Source organism: Asparagus officinalis, chromosome 3 (genome assembly GCF_001876935.1).
Source record: "Asparagus officinalis chromosome 3, Aspof.V1, whole genome shotgun sequence".
NCBI lineage: Eukaryota > Viridiplantae > Streptophyta > Magnoliopsida > Asparagales > Asparagaceae > Asparagus > Asparagus officinalis.
This window is the reverse complement of record NC_033796.1, coordinates 23,130,779-23,152,600: the sequence shown is the minus strand read 5'-3', so window position 1 is coordinate 23,152,600 and position 21,822 is coordinate 23,130,779. Positions and strand designations below refer to the sequence as shown.

At 35.0% G+C, this 21,822-nt stretch overlaps 1 protein-coding gene across 1 annotated transcript; it reads left to right on the top strand.

The window, feature by feature from the left end:
- LOC109833395 (lecithin-cholesterol acyltransferase-like 4) lies at positions 4,926 to 21,799 on the top strand. Its single transcript, XM_020401049.1, has 10 exons — positions 4,926 to 5,341; positions 11,954 to 12,045; positions 12,772 to 12,890; positions 13,806 to 13,941; positions 14,068 to 14,119; positions 14,602 to 14,702; positions 15,031 to 15,219; positions 19,379 to 19,536; positions 19,737 to 19,845; positions 21,155 to 21,799. The coding sequence occupies exons 1-10, from the start codon at positions 5,101 to 5,103 to the stop codon at positions 21,572 to 21,574; spliced, it is 1,617 nt and encodes a 538-aa protein (XP_020256638.1). The 5' UTR covers positions 4,926 to 5,100; the 3' UTR covers positions 21,575 to 21,799.

Below are 21,822 nucleotides of genomic sequence, written 5' to 3'. Positions count from 1 at the left end.
GGTTAGCAATAAAACCATCTTTGTGAGTCTTGGGCCATCTGGTGAGTGTGAAAGTGAACCAGACTAAGCCCCACTTTCATTTTTAGATGGTGGGAAAGTACAAGGTCATCATCGGCCTTCCTGACTTGAACAAGGACTGAAAGGAGAAGTTCGTCTGGGTCATGGGGGATGACTTGGAGCTAGGTTGCTCGAACTGACCTAAGATAAGGAGGGATGCACTGATGGCTGGTGATCTCCTTAACACCGAGAGGGATGCACTGGATCAGATCAAGGCGTATGCTAGCTCTCGCCGAGTCGAGCACATACTTGACAACTTGGTCTTGTGGGTTGCCAATGTATTTGTCGTGCCTCCCTCCGTCAAGGACTAGGAGAGGGCTTCAACCCTGATTTTAGGAACGACGGAGGCAGCGATAGTGCCGTCCACTGCTCTAGCTCGCCGAGTCGACATCTCCTTAGGTTGACTTGAAGGGCGGTACTTGTCGATTCTCTTATCAAAGACGACTCACTACAAGCCCACTCGACCAGTTATTCAACGCCTCATGAGGTCGATTTGAACCTCGAACCTCTCCCGCTGACAACTCGTCTATGTTACATTAAATGCTTGGCAGACGTCATTATACCTCTAGGTCTGATAGTCTTCATGACTTATCGAACCACATCGGTACCACAATGCCCCCAATCACTTCACATTAAATGCTGAGGTGATCTATCCTCCACTCATCGTCCGACACCTGTAAAGTAGGTGCTGACGTAGCTGCCAGGCCATACTCGTTTTGTTGCCATCCTGTGCTCGGCCGAGATTACCATTCTATTATTTTTCCACCACTATAAATAGAGATGCTATTCTAATTTTCTAGAGAAGAAAGGGGGAATTTTCTAAGTAAGCAATGTCTAAAAATTCTATGGCACTACACTATAAAACTCACACAATTCATCATTTTCCCACTCAAGTCCATCAACTGACTTGATCGTCGGAGGAACAACGGGGGAACTAGTCCATGTCCTCTCACGAATTGGTATTTGTGCAGGCTTAAGATACTCAACTCAAAACCAGATATCCGGAGAAGTTAGCGGCCCCCTAATCAACCTCACTCCAATTATATTATCTGTTTGGTTATTAAGATCAACAATTTTCATTAGAGTGCTCATGACAAATTACCGTCCCCACCATAAAGTGAATAGAGTTTTTTTTATTACTTTTATTTTTTTAGGAATCAAAACATTCTATTACACGGCTTCAAATAGAATTTAATTCCAAATATAGTATGGACCATCAAATGAGTCTGAAAAAGAGGAACATTTATATATGCAAGCATATTGGACAAGATTGTGCGCAAAATTATAACCTGAACAACAAAAGTGGCTTACGAAGGAGGAGTTGGAGCCCTTGAAAAGAGACCAACAAATACCAAAGGTACGCGAGATATGTTGCAGGTGCACAATGGCACAGTGCAACATAGGGCCAACTTCAAGGCAATCAGATTTCAATATCACATCTTTCCAATCCATCGAGATATCCAAGCGTAGACCAATAAGGAAGGCATAAAGTTCACACTCATGGGGCAACGGTGGAGGACCAAGAAAGCAGTAAGAGATTAGGTGTTAGGCAAGATGGTCGCGAGCAATGACTCCAATAGTAGAGCACTCATAGTTAGACGTGGTATTTACATTAATTTTTCACAATCCTTGTGGGAGGTGCAGACAACAAATGAGGTGAACTAATATTGAATAGAGAACCTGAAGTGGTCAAACCAGAGAAATGTAGCTGCATATTGACCTCAACAAGAGTGAGAGTGGCAAGTGGGATCAATTTCTTGCTTTTAAAAATAGCGATGCATCTAGATTTCTAAAGAGCTTTGCTACAGAGACCCAACATATGAGACCAACAGGGGGGGACATGTGAGGTATCCCCCTCCTATTGCATAATGAGCTGGTCATTATTAATAATGGTCAGCTCATTATGTAATATTAGGAGGGGGGACACCTCACCTGCCCCCCTATTGGTCTCATATTTTGGGTCATTGAGACAATTTTCATTTCTAAATGAACCAAGAGATGATGAATGCGAAGGCTATCACAAGGAGGTTTTGAATAGGGGCGTTGAATGGAGGTTCCATCCATGAGCCAAACCAAGAAGCCAGAGAAGACGGGGGAATATCATAATTCACATACATCCAAATAGAATGAGTGTATGCACAATCAGTAAATAAATGCTCCAAAGTCTCGTTTACCAATCCTCGAAGACTATAGAGAGGGTCTAAAGACATACCATGTGTGATCCGAATATCCTTTGAAGGAAGGCCCCGGTTTAAGGCTCTCCAAATGAACAGTTTGACTCGTTGAGGAATGACTTAATTGAAAGGATTTTCATAGCAATCTTGGCTGCAAGGGATTGGGAGGTTTTCATTGCTAGAATAGTGTTATATGCCCTTACACATCCAATATATTTTTATGTAATATTTTTAAATATTAATTAAGTTTTATTGTTGCACATATTATTTGGGTATCTGTTATATAATTGTTGTCTTATCTTTAGAAATTGTTTTATTAGATCATGCACTGTGATGGTCACTTGCTTGGAGATATGATCTAATTCAAAGTTTTCTTAATTTTGTGCTTAACCTATGATAGGTAAATGATAGCTTTGTTATAACATGTTATTATGCATGACAGTAACACGTCAGATGTGGTGGTTGATCTCACCTTCCGGGAGTGAAAATTGCCCGGATGTATATCATAAGCGCATATTATGATATGTGTAGCACAAGACCACATTTGGAAATCATCCAATAGATGGAGAATTTGAATTGTAATGTGGTCCCTTAGACTTGATGATATTGTCATTTTCGATTTGATAATTTAATATACTTTTATATGATGGTTAAACTTGTTTTACAAGTGTTATAAAACCTAAAATGTTGGGTTACTATATTTTATTTAGGAAAATAATGAATATCTAGATAGGATTCAGTATACTTATTTTGATGAGCTAATTTATTATGCGTATCCCATGAAGATATTAAATTCCTGTCAAAGGGTCGTTTTGAAATTTTTTTTCTCAAAATTTATGTTCTTATAAAATAAAATATTTTGATCTTTCAAAATAATTTTTATTTATGTTCACGGGGATTACAATCTTAGGCATGAACAAATAGGTGATTTTTCCTACTCAATAAAGTTGCCTAAAATTAATCGATACCGGAGGGGACTGAACATAAGATAATATTATTTATGAATATTTAATCCCATATTATGGAAGAGCTTTTATGAATAGTTGGTTGGATAGAAATTTGATTGTTAAATTAAAATTATTAATTTGATTAATAATTGATTCTCGATATAGGACCAAATTGGTCTCACTAATGTCATTAGAAGAGGTTTACATGCAATACAATTCTATTTCTATTCTCTTAATTGTTATGAAAAGAATATTACATCTTTAATGTTATGGATAAAGTTTTAAAAATTAAGAATTATTTTAAAATTAAAATCTATAAGGCAAGTCCAATCCTATATATAGGGTTCATATGTAGCCTTATTAAAAAAAATAAGAAATAGAAAATTAAGAACCTATCTCTTGGTATTGCTCTTTTTCGGTGACGGGTGGATTTTAGTTGAAGACTTTTTCTCTTGAGGAAGCTATTTTCGTATTGATCTTGAGACAAATTATAGACGAAATTTGGAAAGCGTTTCAGGTATTCTTCTAAACTTTAATTATTTTTGATTTAATCTACATTATATGCAAATTTCGCTGCTTTGTATGTTATGTTTTCAACATTCACATGGATGATTGTTGAGCTAGAGAAGGCTATAAATGGCTTTGGAGGAGAAGGCAATGCTAAAGTTTCCATTCCAGACAAGAAAATCGATAGAGGAAATATCAGAACATGGATGATGATCAATTTTAGCGTGGAGAATGTTTATTGTTGTAGCATGATCGAAGATATAAGAGACAAGATTCACGTTCCACGAGTTGGATGCATTATCAACGAGATCGGCCACCGTGCTGATATCGGGAGGGAAGGATGTTGGAATTGGAATGAGAGAAGATTGGTTCGACATCCATCGATCATTGAAAATAGAGATATTATTACCGTTCCTAATGCTCCAATAACATTCGTAGCGAGCTCGTTGCTTGACTTTTTATTAATGAGATGCGAGTAGTTTACCCTAAGTTTCACTAAAAAGAGATCTATAGTCCACATTCTTACCCAATATTATAAAAAATTAGATTTTTTAGTTCCTTATTTTAGGATTAGGGTATTCTCCATTGCCAATAAAGAAATAATAATACCGTCATTTTAATCATAGACTTTTTTTTTATTCTAAAGTGAGCACTTATTAGTCATCACTAGTGTGAACAATGTGCAAAGCACGACATATTCTTTTTCCTACTACAGTAATCTCGGTTTTAACTGCTACAATATTTTTGAATAGTGAATCTTGGGTCCTCCCATTTGTATAGAGTAATAGATGCTTGAATTCTATTCATTCCTAATTTAGAGGAGCTGACACTTAACACTCATCCAGGAAACTAATCAAGTATGGAATTCTTTTCCATATAATATTTGAAAACTGGAGTAAAGTCAATCAGCTTTCTTGTCAACATTTAGGAAATACGATCTAAATTTTTATTTTTATTTCTGTGAATGAAAGTATAAGGCAGCCGTTTTATTTCATTGGATTTCAAAGTCGCCTGATCAACAACCTAAAACTTCAGGCCCAATTACATGACTCCTTAGTTTGGCCCATAATATCTCGGCTGAGTCCCAATTCTTGGCTGGCCCAAACAAAGATCCGGATCTACGCTAAGATTTTGTTTTCGTCTGTTTTGAGTTCTGAGCAAAATTGGACGCGTAAATTCAACGCCCCCTTCCATTAAAAAATAAAAAGGATAAAAAATTCAACGCCCCATTAGTAAAGTACTCGAAGCAATCTCTCTCCCGTCTTTTTCCTCATGAAGTAAGGACTAAAATAACAAGACTAAACCCCCTCTCCACCTCTCTTATCCTTTTCCCCCTTTCCCTTTTCTTCTCAATTTAAACTCTCTCGTCCCTTCCACCTCACGATTAGGGTTTCTTCTTCCTCCCCCTCTCAACCATGGCGGTGTTGATCGAAGATCTCATCAAAACGATCGAGCTGTTGCTGAGATTCAACAAGAAACACAGCAAGCCGAGGATCGATCCAGACCTCGATCCGGTCCTTTTGGTCCCTGGAATCGCTGGATCGATTCTGAACGCTAAGTATGAAGATGGAAGAGAGGAGAGGGTTTGGGTTCGGGTCCTTGGAGCCGATCATGAGTTCAGGACCAAACTCTGGTCCAAGTTTGATCCAGCTACTGGTATTATTTTGTCTTGGTTTTCCTTATAAATTATAATGTTCTAAACTGGATTGAGTACTGAAATCTGCGAAAACACTACAATTATCGGAGTAGAAGCTTTAAATTCTGCATGATTTCATTCTTATTGACTATAACTTGTACAAATTTAGCGGTAAAAATGTTATATCTGGAAATCTGTACAATAAAAATGATCAACGACATGCTTTTAAGTCGGTTTTAGTCAAGGATTGGTGATATCCGATTTGGAGTACTTTACTGCCTTGCTTGTGTAAATATATTGTTAAAATGTAACGAAAACATTGACGACAAGGAAGTTATAATTGCAATGGAATAGGGGCGGATTCAGAAACTTTGGACACTGGGCGTAAGAAGTCTACAAATATAACTAGTAGATGCTATTTTCTATCTAAACTAGTATGGTGCACATGTGTCGTTACGTATATATATTTATTTATTATGTACAAACTATCTGTTAATTATTGATCATCTTGTTTATTTGGGTAATTATCATAAAATATCAGAACGATTTAATCGAGGTACATAGGGGTGTTTTGTTAACCAATATGAAACTGATAAGTTAGATGACTAAATATCTTTTTTCTCTGAGAAAAGAATATATCTGTAGTAGTATATGTTAGTTATCCACAATTGTGTTCCCTTTGCACTATGTCTTTTATTCTATCTATATTGCACTCATTTATTTTCTCCAATTGTAATAACTTTGGTGGAAGCTACCTCTTTTACATGTCATGCATTTGGAGGTTCTCCATGTTTAGTTGGAAATATGAATATAATAATTTTAAAATCCAACCAAACAGAAGTAGGAAAGTGTTTTCACGATATTTGCATGCTAAGGAATAGTTTCCTTAGTAATGATGGAAATGGGGATGAGTGAAATTGCAATTAGTCAAATTCATTGTGTCCTTTTTCTTTGAGCTATCCTTCCTTTCCTTGGCAGATATAAGTTATATCCAAAGATGTACATACACCATCAAAATTAAATTTTACTTGAAAACTTTAGCAAGACCTTCCAAGTTTCTACTATATAAACAACCTTGTTTCTTTTTATGTTCATGAAAATCATCCAAATATTGTGCTCTTATAATTCCTGAAATAGTCTCTTCATACATTATTTTATAGTTTCTCTGTTAAATAATTTTAATTGGATTTACTAAATTCATTAAGTAATATTAAAATAACAAAGACAAAATGTGCAAGTAAATAGCTTTTTTCTTCAAAAATATTTAGAGATCTAGTTAGATATTAGGTTAAGTAGGTTGTAGATAATTAAAACCAATAGCCTATTGATATAGAATCATTTTCATTGGAATTACTAAATTCATCAAGTTTCATTAAAATAAAAATATTCAGAGATTCAGTTAACATCATAGATTAAGTATGTTATAGAATATTAAAACTGATCACCTATTGATATAACATGGAGTAGAGAATCTTTTAAATGCAAGGTTCACAACAAAGAAAAGGGTTAGGTTAATTACAGAAAACCCCTCTGAACATTAGTGGTTTTGCACATAACCATGCAGATTTTTTTAATCTCATATTAACACTCTGAACTTGATGTTGTCTCTCAAAGCTACCTGGACTTAAATTTTTTTTTCTTGCAGAACTCCTTACTGTAATTTGCAAAGAATTAAAATTTTCTTGAGATGAAAGCACCCTAAATCAGGGGAGGAGAGTATGTTGCAATATGTCTTGGGGTTCTGTTGAGAAAAAGTTTAAAGTTCACATGAGTTTTATGAGATACTCCAAAGTTCAAGGTTGTTAAGCGAGATTAAAAAGTTACGGGGGGTTATGTGCAAAAGATGGGGTTTGTGAAATTAACCTCAAAAGAAAAACATAAAGCTACTCAAGTGACTGCTCCACCTGAAGAGGAGCAAGTGCATTGCATACACATCTTGACACAGAGGATGATTATAGAATCAAGTGAGTTTTGCTAAAAGGTGTTTTTGGAATATCAAAGTATTAAAAGTAAAGACATGTAAAAACAACATCATTTTAAAAATCTACAACAACATCACCATTCGAGCAGCAATATTTTTTTCTCAATAAATTTTTTTGAAAAGAGGATGCATAAAATATAATCTAAATTCTAAAAATTAATTTTAAACCTCTAAAGCAAGTATACAAATGATTCATTTCAAACGATCCTTTTTCTCTCTGGATTCCCGAAGACATTTCTTGTTTGCATCTATCAAGTAAATTAACCTGATAAAACATAAGCTAAAGTTAAGGATATCATAATAAGCTGTAAAGTGTAATTTTAAATAGCTTCCTCAACAATACAATTTTATGTAATATGGTCTTCATGTAACAAAATTAGATGTGATTAAAGACATACTTGTAGGAGTGTTTCCATGATTCCTAAATAGTACCACAATATTGGAGCTCACCTTGAAACATCTCTTATTTCTGTAGGGAGAGGATTAAGCAATAGACATGTAGTTTCTTTCATAAACTCCTATTGAAGTGATAAAAGAAATCAATTATTTGGTTTGTTAATTTTCAGAATCATGAAACATGTCAGAGGAAAATCATTGCTCAGTTACAAAGCAAAAGGAGCACAAGCAAAATGAGACACCTCTCTCCAGATGGTAATCGAAATCATCAATTGATAGTATAAAAGACCAAACTTTGCTCATACAAATAGCTAAATAAACTATGGAAAGGCAAGATTTTAATAAAAATATTACCTGATGGCAATTATCAGATAATTATGCCGAAGATAACATAAGCTTAACATGACCACAAACGACATAACAACAATAGGACTACAGATAACAAGATAGCATTTCTTCTATGTGTGAGAATTTCTTCAATATTGTGAGAACTAAGAGAGGGGTTAAAGAAATATTCTCCATTGCAAATAATTTTGGGAGTTACATGTTTTAGTAATCAAGTCTTTCTTAATATTTAATAATAACAAATAATAGTAGAGATGGGGGTTATAGTAGTGGGAAATTAGAGGGATAGGGAGTTTAATTGAATTAATTTTCTAATGGTAGTGAATGCAAATTGGAGAGGTATTTATTATATTTAATTTAGTTTAATTGGAGGTTATGAGAAAGATTTGAAGGGGTATGGTTTATCTATTCATGTATGTGTTTTATGTATGCATGTTTGTGTTTAATGGGTGCATGTATATGCTTTGGAGGGTAATCTCAGAAGAAAATGTTTTAGCATCCAACATAGTTTTATAATAATATAAGATATTAATGAAATCAAAAGCAATGAAGCATATATACATGTACAAACAAAATATAGTTATTAGAAATAAGTAATAGAAGTACTGTAAAATTCTTCACAATTATTCTGTCCGCGTTTTCATATTTTGATAATGTTGTATGGTTTTCTCATTGTCTATGTTATTGGTGATATCTCTTTCAATGTAAGCGACCAAAATTTCAACCAGTCATCTCCCATGGGGTTGTGCATTTGATTCTTCACTATGCTTATTGCAGAAAAAGTTCTTTCTATGATTGCAGCAGCAAGCAGCAAGTGATGAGGTCAAAGCTAACTTCACAATAAGATACACCAGAGGGTAGCTGCCATGTATAAATATTTCTCAAGTTCTCTATCAAGTGCTATGTTCCCCCGACACGGCCAAATTGGCCCCGTACCCGTGTCGGGTACGTTTTGGGTGCGGATCCGCACCCAAACGGCAGGGACACGGCGCTTGAAGGCGGGAGGGGGGTAAAGGTTACGAACCTGAAGAGGGAAGGCAGTCGAGGGAGGAAACGACGATCTTCGAAGGACAACGAGCTTCAAGGGATGACGAGCTTCGAGGGAGGAGTCGACAACGAGCTTCGAGGGAGGAGTCGACAACGAGCTTCGAGGGAGGAGTCGACAACGAGCTTCGAGGGAAGAGTCGACGACGAGATTCGAGGGACGACGAGCTTCGAAGGAGTGAACGACAAGCTTAGCTTCGAGGGAGAACATTGAAAACCCTAGCCCTAGATCTCCTTGGACTCGGATCTGATGGAGGAGAGAGGAACCGATCTTCTTGGACTCGGATCTGAAGGAGGAGAGGAGAGGAGCCGATCTCTTAGATCTGAGGCGGCGGATAGGAGCAAAGAGAAAGGGGATTAGGGTCTTTTTGTTAGAGGGATGGGTTTTGAGTTAAAAAGTTGGGCTTGGGCTTGGATTTGGGTTCGGGTTAAAAGACCGGTTTACACTTTTATTGTTTTAAATAATTGGGTGGGCCATTTAGTTTTGAGTTTGGGTTTGGGTTTAAGGAGTGAGCTTATTTCTCAATTTGAAATTAAACATAGTAAAATTTGCCGTGTCCCGTACCCGTACCCGTACCCGTGTCCGTACCCGTACCTATGCAACCTTGATCAAGTGCCATGATTTCCACTAAAGAGGATTCAAAGCTAGACTGGCAAGCTGAATAATTTCTTGTTTATCAAAAGCAACTGGTATTTGACTCAAGAAACCGATTGTTAAGAAATTGTCTATCAATGACTTGATAAAATAGGAGGCGGTCCGACAAGAGGCCGGTCCATTGGAGGCAACTCGTGATTTGCATGGTTTGCCCTTTTTGCGATTTGACATTGGCGGATCGGACTTAGTGAAGGACTTTCAGAATTAATGATTGATTTTTAGATTTTGGGTAGAGAGTTTTGGATAAATGGATCACATTTTAACCCATTTGGATGTTTTTCTTGGATACTGTTAGGGGCTAAGAATCAAATGATCAAATAATGGGGGGTCAAATTGCAGAATACCTATTAATATTTGTAAAAGGGTCAGTGGGGGCATTTGCTCCCACTGCACCTTTGATGGATCCGCCCTTGCCATGGATCCTTAGCAACAAGCAGATTATAATCTCCATGAATTCTTTTTTCTAGTTTTCGATTTTGTTAAAGTCTATCTATTAAATAGCCACATCTTTGTTTGATGAGTCAGTTGGAGTTCCATTTACTCTGAATCACTATCCTTGTCAGGGGGAGAAGTACCTAATAGAGAATGGTGTCAAGTGACACATCCCTCTAGCAAAAAGTTAAACTAGTATATACTAGCTTATGACCCATTAAGGGCACTATCATAAAGTGAAATAGTGAGTGGTGACCCGTCTAAGATTTATCTCTAATAGGCCAATCCTTAATAGCCCAATCTCAAGAACCATGTATTGAATGTTTAACATCATTTCAAAAAAGAAAAATAAACAACTAAGTAACTCATATTGAAAAGGATTGTTAGTGAAATCGTATGGTTCATCAATGGGTGAGCGAGAGATTAGTAACTTATATTGAAATATGATGTATTTAGTGGTATTTCAAATAAGGCTATAAGACAATGATTTCAAAGCATGAGGACATATAGGGGTCAATTGTAATTGTACTTAGTTAAATGTATTTTTGGTATCTCATTAGAGTTCCTTATTACATTGAAAATAAGAGAAAAATTAAGAATATCGTCTTTTTATATATATTGACATATTGTGACACCAATATTATGAATTCTTGGCTCCGCCCCTGTTCCTTGTATTTCATCCAAATTAGGTCGTAAAACTCCTCATAGCCAGAGCTTGTATTAGATTCCAGTGGAAATCTGCTAACTGATATTCTTGCGTCTTTGACTTAATTGGTGATACTTCTGCTTTTTTGTGAAATACTCAAATGTATGTTTATTTAACATATCTCATTACCACTGTTTTGGTTTCATAAAGCCCTTTGGTCCTAAGAAAGAATAGAAATCAATCTATCCTCAATGATTTATTATTTTTAATCTTTAATTTTGTTGGGAAATATGATATATAGAAGATTATGTTCCATGAAGTAGGACACTCCACTTTATTTTTTTCTAAACATGAAGACTTCTGCTAGGGCTTGGAAATATTGTTATTTATATTTCCAGTGGTGTAATTCAAATGCGAACAAAACAACTAGAAAAGGATATTTTTAATCATAATGTTCTTGGATAAGGTGTATAAAATATAGTGAACATGATGAAGCCAACCTTCCATTTGTAGGGCTGCTAAATATTGTCTGTTTATGAATGGCTACTCCTGGATACTATTAAAAAAAGGGTCACTTTTCTGATGGTACCTTTTGAAGATAAGTACCTGCTTGAAGTTGGGTTCAGGATACATAATCAGTTCAGCCTTGCTAAACTCCGAACACAATCACCGTGCTTTTTTTTATATCTGCAGTTTCAGGAACTGTTTTGGAATCTTACGTTTGAACTTTTAATAAGTTCCCTGTTAATATTGATGGTTGCTTACACAGCAATTCATTTTACCGATATGGTGAAAATTATTGAGTTATTCAATGACTTTCATGTTGTGTGGTTTCAAATATAATTATTTTGCAGTCTCGAAATTGAATACAAATGGAACAGAAACACTATGCACTTACATGATTGATCATTTAGATTATACATGCATGCCATTGGCTAATCGGACCATGGTAGTTTTTAAAAACCCATCACTAGCGCACTGATTTCTTATTGCATGTAAATTACTTTGCCTTTTCAGTTGTTAACTTGTCTTATTTATTGAATACAAAAGAGCATATTCCCTATGTGAATTACTCTACCTTTTCAGTTTTCAGTTTGCAAACTCATTGATATTTGCTGAATATAATTGATCAGGTAAAACAGTATCCATGAATGAGAATACGACAATCGTTGTACCTCAAGACAGATATGGTCTATATGCGATTGATACATTGGATCCTGATATGGTAGTCATCTTTGCTCTTTCTCTGTATATCATATGCTAGTGCATTCATCTGCAGGATGCAGCCCAGATTAAAAATGTTTCAGTTTTCTTTTGCTTTGTATTATGCTTGGAGGTTTTAATGTTTGTGAATTTATTCAAGAATCATGTTCATGTGGAATAAGCCTTGATTACCCAGTGCCCATTACCTCTCCTTTTGATATCCTTTAAAGTGATACATCTAGAAAAACTTTTCTGGTAACTTAGGGATCTTAGCATTTTCGCACTTTGTCGTAAGAGATAGAATGATGCCGCCATATTTGTTATTTCATAGGGATAATAATGTGGTGGGCATCGGTAATTTGGCAAGTCATCTCTTTTCCTTCATGTCAACCAGAACATCTCCATTTCTGCATTCTGTGTGTATTATATGGACTTTTGGTCTCCCTGCGGCCATTTCATTGATAAATCCTTCGCATATATGAGAAAGATAATAACTGACGACCACCGTCCTTTGGATGTGTTATTGCAATGTAGAGTTACATTGGATGTTTCTGTAAAGTTTTTATTCCTTTTATTTTGGCAAAATCTTGAAGTATCTCTCGACTTGCCAAGATATGTTATCTATTTACTATTGCGATGCTGTTATTATTTTCTACTTTGGCTCAGCTTGCTGATTCTAGGACTTTCTCATGAGTAGTCCATTTTCCTATTAAGCTGTACTGTGACATTATTTCTTTGCCTTCTACAGATAATAGGACAAGAAGCCGTCTTTTATTATCATGAATTAATAGTTCAAATGATCAAATGGGGTTTCCAAGAAGGAAAAACGCTTTTTGGATTTGGATATGACTTTCGCCAAAGTAACAGGTGGATATTTTTGAATTTCTGTTGTAGTTTACAAATTTGAATATATGTTTTTCCATTACTCTCTGTATTAAAAGTTTGAAGTTATATCTAAAACTCAGGCAAACTGTTTCTTTATATCTCAAGACAGGTTACATTTTAGTTTAAAATTGTTTAGAAGTAGAGGTGTTTTTGAGCCCTGACATACTGGTCTGGACACACTTGAAGGAGGTAAAATGCCTCTGAAATATTTCCAGAGAGTAAGAAGTTAGCATATTTAATTCTTATTTAGTAATCAACACCTAAATGTATTATTTGTTATTATTATACCACTATGTATAATAATAAATTTCAAAAGTAAAGTATACTTAACTCATGAGGCTTATGCCTCGCTTCATAAATGGGTCTAACGCTTCGCCTTGCGCTTCCACTTGTTTTAAACATTGTCAATGACACACGGGTTATGTATAAACAGCATAAGTACCGGTCTTTCTTGAGTATATTAATAGCACTCAAGAGTATTAAGTAAAGGAGGCTTTAGTTACAATAAGTACAACCCTTACACAAGATGACACAGTAGCTAGAAAACCCAACTTAAAAATGTCTAATTGACCACAAACTCTAAATTGTATTCTTCACAGTTTCCTCTAGTGCAGGTGTTAGCTTGTGTTTTGCAATTTGTTTTCCAGAATCACCACAACCGCAACTCTCCGTGTGTGCTGTACTGCTGTGTGTGCGAGTGCATGTGTGATGTGTGCATATTGAATGTATTGGCTTTAGAAGATTCTAATGGAATTCTGAGTGATCGGCATATTTCTTGACTTCTTGTAGGATGCATATCATTTAAATTATGAAAAGTTCCCCATCTGCTCTTCTCAATTGCATTCTAGAATCGGCTCAAAGAGTTTTCTAATGTATTTGATGCATATGCTTGTTTAGGCTTCAAGAAACTCTGGATAAACTTTCTGCAAAGCTAGAGTCAGTATACACTTTATCAGGGGGCAGAAAGATAAATATTATAACTCACTCCATGGGAGGGCTGCTTGTGAAATGTTTCATGTCTTTGCATAGTGATGTAAGAATCTTTTTATGAACTAGTTCGTTCAAGGAATATCTGTTTTTAATGCATGGTACTTTAGTATGCTTGTACCTATTGGCGTACAGAGTGTTCTTATTTGACATTTTTTTGGTTATTTGACAGATTTTTGAAAAATATGTGAAAAACTGGATTGCAATTGCTGCACCATTTCAAGGTAAGAGCTAGAGGATCTTGGATATCTATTATCCTTTTTAAGTATTTCGACAATTGGTGTCAGAACCTTTCTGATGAAACCTTTATAGAGCATCAGAATGCACATCATTCTATTAGGAGGATAGTTATTCATTGAAGTGAAAGATATTTAATGAAGTGGAATAATTCCAAAACTTGAAGATGTGAGCTGCGATGAGTTATCTTTTCCTTAAAATATTTTATGGTTTATTGACTTGGAAGTCTTGGAGTGTATAATTGATTCGTGTTCAAAAGTTTTGGAAGTCTTAGGACATGGGCAACAGAAGTACATGGCATATCAATTTGTATTTTGCATTCTTTTTGGGAAGGCAGATAACTCATATAAAATTATTAAAAAAGATTTTGATGCACTCTTTTAAGTTTTAAAGAATTCATTATTATATTCCATAAAACAATGACATCATAGTGATCTTTGCAACGGTTTAATATGTCTTCTATTGGCAGGTGCACCTGGATATATTACAGCGGCTCTATTAAATGGATGCTCTTTTGTTGATGGGTGGGAACAAAATTTTTTCATTTCCAAGTGGAGCATGCAACAACTTGTAAGTTTTCCCTTCTCAGCTATTGTTTTTCCTGCTTACATATCAACAAACAAAGTTTTCTGCAATGAAGATGCTATGCTAGCTGCAAACAGGGAAGTGAATTTCCTCCTTTAGACACACACACCCATGCACCCACACATGTACATGCACACGGCACATACTAGCGATATCCGGTAGTATTATTAGCTGTTTAGATGTAGATTTTAGTTTTGAAAAGCTGTTTCCATACAGCTTGATGCATGTTTTATATGCTTGATGCATATTTCCTAATATGCTTACATCTAGAATATTAAACTTTTCCATATTATGTGTTTTCTTTTTCACGCAGCTGATTGAATGTCCATCAATATATGAGTTGATGGCCAACCCTGACTTCTCCTGGGATTGCCATCCACTTGTGCAAGTGTGGAGAGAGATACATGATGATGATGGTTCTGGAAGCTCTCGCACTTTGTTGGAGTCATATCAGCTGACTGAATCTTTACCTTTAATGAAGGAAGCTCTTTCAGGCAACATGGTGAGTATAACTTTCCTTTGTTTGTAAAGCTTTCAATATATTATGTTTGATTATATGCATCTGCCTTTGTTATATGGTTTGATATGTGTACTGTACAAAATATTTAACTCTTTTGCAGCCATAGAATGAACTTGTACATATCTGCAATGGTTTCTTAGCTAAGTGAGTCAAATGCTGGAATTTCTCAGTGGTGGGAAGTTATAGTGCACACGTCTAAATTTGTACAGGTCCATATATGACTCTTCTTTTAGGACGAAATGATTTCACTCTCATCTTTCTAACTACTAGTATGATGCACGCGTGTTGCACGCCGACACAATTATCTTACATTTCATAATCAATTTTATGAGTAAAATAAATTTTGGAGTATAAAAGTTTAGAATCAATTGGATTATGAGTCATAGTTTTTAACATAATTTTTATATTAATTATATCAAGTATAGTTCAATTTTAATTTTTAATTTAATCATGTGATAATGATCATATTTCTAAATCAGTTGTATGAGTAAAATAAAGTTTGGAATAAAAGTTAAGAATCAACTGGAGTATAGTTTTGATCTAACTAATTTCAATTTTCATTATACCATGTGTGGTTTAATTTAATTTTTAACTTTCAGTTTAATCATTTGATGATAACGAGTTCTTTCATTTAATATGGATTAGCATTTAATCATTTGATAATCAATAATAGGCATTAATGGGAAATTATCAAAATTGAAGGGACGAAAGACATGGTTAGTAGTTAATCATTTTGATTGATACTGGACATAATTGTGAATTATCAAAAATTGAAAGGGGCAAAAGAGGCAATCAAAAGTTTTAACATAGCAATCCTATTTTATTAGTATAGAATAGATGAGTTCAAATGGTAATGACTTATTTACTTAGCACAATCGTCAGAAGGCAATGTTAAATAGGCGGAAGCACATTAAATAGGTTGAAGCACACGAAGCGCAAACCCTTTCATCAAGGCATAAGCCGCATAATTAATTATGTTTTAATTTTGAAATTTATAAAGATTATAAGCATATAATATATGGTCGGATAATAATTTACATATAGCTGCATTCAAACCAAAGACAACAAAATAAGAACGCAATATGCTAAGTATAGATGCAAATCATAAAAAACTAGGCTATACAAGGCATATACATTATTTACAGTCACATGGTGTATTGAAAACAAATGAGCGAAAATTATAGTTTCTTATTAAAAAAATTAAGCTAGAAATGAACAAGGAAGTATGCACAACTCGCAAAAGAGATAAAAGATCAAATCCTAGAGATGAATGTAAAATCCATCCAAAGACACAAAAGAAATAAATCAACAAAAAATTCAAAATAGTTGGAAAACAAGTCGAACTAGAAGAAAGAAATGTTAGCTCTAAGCACATAAAGGAAGCAGATTTGTGATAAGTTAGATAAGATAATTGCTTTGTTCTTTTAATTTCAATAAAAGAATGACGGAAATCCGTGAGACTAGGGAAATGAAAATGAAGAGATGACATTTTAAGTGTAGTTTAAAAACTCTTTTTTTATTAAAATTTTTACCCTCTTGTCGTGTCTATAGAGCATGTGCTGCAAAGAGAAGCACTTCATGTGACTGGAAATACACGTTTCACTTATGCTGGAGGCGTGAGCTTCTAGTGAAAAACCACTTCCTTTTTGCATTTCAAAGTGATTAGCCTTCAAAATGTTTCGAAGCTAGGTTCTGAGCGCGCTTCAAAATACTTTTCAAAGATCAATATTTTTTAATTCAAGTACGATTAATCCGCCAAATTTGGACTTGGTATACAATGCATTTATCTGAAGTATGAACCTGTTTTGCTTGGTTTTTGGTTTGTTCCTTTCTTGTACTCTTTCACATTCATATTATTTTAGCTCCCTCTTTGTTCAGCTGGAAATCCATTCATCCATTTTAAAATATATTTTTGCCCTCTTTTTTGTTTATTTTTAAACGTTGTTCTTTCTCATTTATTTCTCCTTCATTTCTACCCACCATGATGGTTGATATGCCTCAAAATTCTTACCTTAGTTGTCACATAGACATATACATTAAGGGACTATGTTCTTAACAGTGATGTAGCTAGAAATCGGAGCTTGGGCGCTGGGGTGGTTGTACTAAAACAGTGATGTACTAAAACAATTATATCAATAATCACATTCAATGTCATCAAACAATTTTTTAAAAATATATATTGCGTCAAACTTGAAAACCCTAACCAAGTATTATATATGAAATAAAAAAAAGAATCTGATGTACGTTTTTTCTAAGTGTGTGTCATTGTTTAAATGAAGATTTAGCACGACTTCGACAGACTGAGGTTTGAATAACATTTTCTCACATACTTGATTTTTAATTTGATTTTTTCGTATAAAAATTTGATTCATCCCATAACAAAGTATAAACAACACAGATTATTACTCATAATAATCTAGAAAAGATTTAATGTTATTGAAGAAATTAGGAACAAAGATTTAGTATTATTAAATAAATAGACAATGAATCCATGATGCACATATTTTTGTTTATTCTATAATCTAAAATTTAGGTACAAAGATGAGAATAAGACTTATAGTAAGTATTATATAGAATATTCTTTTGCCAAAATATTAAAAGAGGAGAAATCCTGCTTTTTCTTCAGTTTAGCCGCTACAAAAAACCACTCACAAGCTTTCACTATGGATCTGTTCGATGTAGCAAATCTTTGAATGCTTTATTTTTAGAAAACATGTCTTTGGATACTTAGTAAATAAAAAAAACATTTGAATGTGATCCCCACATCAAATTGGATCTTTTCGACTTCCATTGCCTTCAGGCTTCAACCAACAAACACAGAAATGATTAATATATGCTTGGTCTAACTAATATTTGCAAGTGGTTCCTGTAGGAAACCAATGCATCATAGCATATTAGGAGGTGGGGCTTTTTTCTTTTTGAGGGGAAGAGGGAGGGGCACATTCCCCTCTTGACCCCCCTCGCTTCACCGATGGTTCTTGGATTATACTTTGTTCCCCATTTTAATTTTGTTCATTGTTTGATACAATGAGATGAACAAAAGTAAGGGAATGATAGAAAAAAAAACGGTTCAAAAGGGAACTTGCATTTTACGTTCCATGTTGGTAACATTCTGATAAGTTTCCCTCTGATATGAACTATTTCTTTATGTTGGAGGGCAATCAGCCCTTTATATTTATCAAATCACTATTAACAGATAATACATTAGGCAAAACCTGTCTTTAAGATGACTTATTTTGTAAAGATTTATTCCTTTTCTGAAGTATAAGGTCCTAAGGATGTCGGTTCAAAATGCGTGCATGATAGGTGTTTGCCAAAGTCCTACGGATTATGACAATGAACATAGAAAGAGAAGCATGCAAAATATAAGATCAAAGAAGTAAAAGAAGATAAAAGAGAAGTAGATGGATAATAGGTGGAGAAAAGGAACAAAATTGAAAGTTTAACACAAGAAATAGCCTTGAAATTAACCTACTTAATTTTTGCATGACTTTCAGTCTTCCTACTTGGTTATGTTGGCAACTTCTGTAGCCAAATTTACCCGAATTTACTTCACTCCTCCATTTTCCAGTCATTAACTTCTCCTATATTTGGCAAGTTATAACTATTGAACAGCTAGAAAATGAGTAGAATTTCCATTTCTTCCTAATAAAAGGGAAGTTTTCTCTTACTCTGTTTATCTGTCCGCCTATCTAGCACGAAGCTTTATTGTTCCCGACCTTTTGAAAACTTTTGTATCGGTCTTCTAGTGTTTCCTTTTGTTCTATACTAAACAACTGTTCATTTTGCAGCCTCTACATGATGGATAACACCTTTTTTTGTCTATATATGTTTTATGATGTATAAATCAACATGAATAGTGTGGGTAAGGTGTTGAATTTCTCCATGTAGGTTTTATCAAAAAGCCTTACCCATCTCCCCCTATATGTATGTATGTATGTATGCACTAGGTTAGGTATATATATTGATGCAGCTTAATGTATGCCAGCTTCATGTTTGCTGGAAATCTCCATCTGTTATGAACTTTTTTGCACATTTCAGTGGCTTTCTTGCCCCAACATTTATTGGTTCCTACTTTAAACTTTCACTTATCCGCAGACTGCATATGTTTTGACTTGTCGGCCCTCACATCTGTTTCCAGGTTGAGGTTGATGGCAAGCAGATTCACTTACCATTGAACTTACAGATTTTGAAATGGGCTAACGACACTCGTAACATCTTATCAAATGCTAAGGTTCCAGCAACAGTTAACTTTTACAATATATATGGGACTCACTATGACACACCCCATAGTGTTAGGTATGTCCATCTTCTCTGTGCTGGCTATCATCATGTTATTAGCTAATTCTATATAATGTTTTCTTTGGATGAAATTTTTTTTATACCAAGATTATTTCACAAAGCTACAATTTGGTCATTTTGACTTTGAATGAAATAGTAGAGGATTGTGAACCATGTTGAATAGAATTCAATCACTAATTTCTCATTTTTACTGCCAGCTATGGTAGTGAAGAAGCACCTATTTCAGATGTTAAAGAACTGCTTTGCGCCTTTCCAAGGTTCATATATGTTAATGGTGATGGGACAGTTCCAGTAGAATCTGGCAAGGTATGTTCCCTTGTTCAATCTGATTACTTTTGAATGACCTAATTTATACATTTTCTGTAGCACATACGTTCTTTTTAACACAGTAAATATGCAACTAGCTAGATTTTCAAGATAACTACGCAATTCTCAAGTATCCCAGGACACTTGATAATCAAAATAGGTGGTCACAGAACAAGTTGCTTGTGAGGGATTAGTGAATCAAACTTCTATACCGCAGTAAAATGAAACTGAAGCAAAGAACCCTTTTGGGGAAAAAAAATCAAGAAGTTGTGTTGACATAGATGAGAAGATATGTAGAATACAAGTGCAGAGAGTTATATGTAGGTAGAAAGCCCTGGCAATGTTTTTTTTTTGTTGCTTCTCTTGGATACATTAGTAAGAATGTTTACCGGTTAGAAGACACTTATGGCTATATCACTTGACAACTCTAATGTTTTTGCTCTCTTCCAGCTAATTAGTTTTTGTTAATAATTGAGTGATGGGACAGCTTCAAGCTTGGTCAATTTTAGCATACACCCTTTTACTTCGCACTTTTTTACACGTTGTTTTGTACTTTCGTATTTGCATCTGTTTGACTGGGTACCTGTTTTACTTGTATCTTGTATATACTTTAGGAGCTGACTTCATAACACTGTTGATTCATTTTACCTTCTTCAGTGTTTTTTCTTTTTTGAGAGGGCATCCACATATGAATAGTCAGTAGAAAGTAAAAACTTTCTTAGATACATTTACCTTGGTATGTATTCTTGAAATCCAAAATTAGTTCCATATTGGCAGTTCTATTTCTGGTAGCTCTGGGCACTTCTACTCATTCACTTGGGTTTCCAGTCAAACTGTACTGTTGCATCCTCATATATCAATATTGCATGGACTGCCTAAAGGTAAACTGGTTAAATACAATGATAAAACACCCATGTATTATATGATTACTGTCTTGGGAGGTTGATATAGATATGAGAGAACGCAGTAGTTCACTTGAGCTAGATCTGTATTTCATCATTGGTTACAACTTAGAACAATTCCTATGAAACAGACAACTATCCAAAATTTGATCTTGAACATCCAATGCCGCTTACTTTTGCACATATATTCTATATACTCAAATGTTAAGAAACTGGTGAACCACCGTCTTATTTTTTTTCCGTTAGCCTGTGACCTTCCAAATCGATCTCAGCCTATAATAGTTTCTTTTCAGTAGCACTAGTATGTTGTAAATTGTATTGTTGGTTTAAATGGATAGTGTTATCAAAACACTAAACTGAATGGTTCAGTATCATCAAACTACAAACCCTCTGTTCCATTCTTGCAGGCAGATGGACTTGATGCAGTTGCAAGGGTAGGTGTTTCTGCCGATCACCGTGGAATCGTCGCTGATCATCGTGTATTTAGAATACTTAAGCAATGGCTCAAAGCCGGAGAACCGGATCCCTTCTACGATCCTCTAAATGATTATGTCATTCTTCCTACCGCCTTCGAGGTAGAGAAGTATGTGGAGCAAGGGTTGCAGGTTACCACTCTGAAAGAAGATTGGGAGATCATCTCGCCGGAAACTGACGACACCGTCAATAACGAGCCAGCTGATAATCCAACAACTATTGGTGGTTTGTTAGTTACTGTTGGAAAGGAGCAGCCATATTCAGAGGCCCAGGCCAGTGTAGTTGTTCATCCTCGGAGTGAAGGAGCGCACCATGTTGAAGTTAGGGCTGTAGGTGTTACCGCTAGTGGGTGATAATATGAAGAATGATACCAGCTCAAGCTCAGTGCAGCTGTCCAAGAAGCTCAATCCCCGGTTTATGATTAATGTCACTGTATATTGTACTGTATGTGAATATGATGTAAACACATGTAAATATGAAAACCCTATCTATAATGTATTTCAAAACAGACACAAGTTTGTACTCAGAGCACTCTTAACATATAATTTTATAGTAATAATTGGAAATTTATGCACTTAGAAAAATCGTGCTTATTTGAATA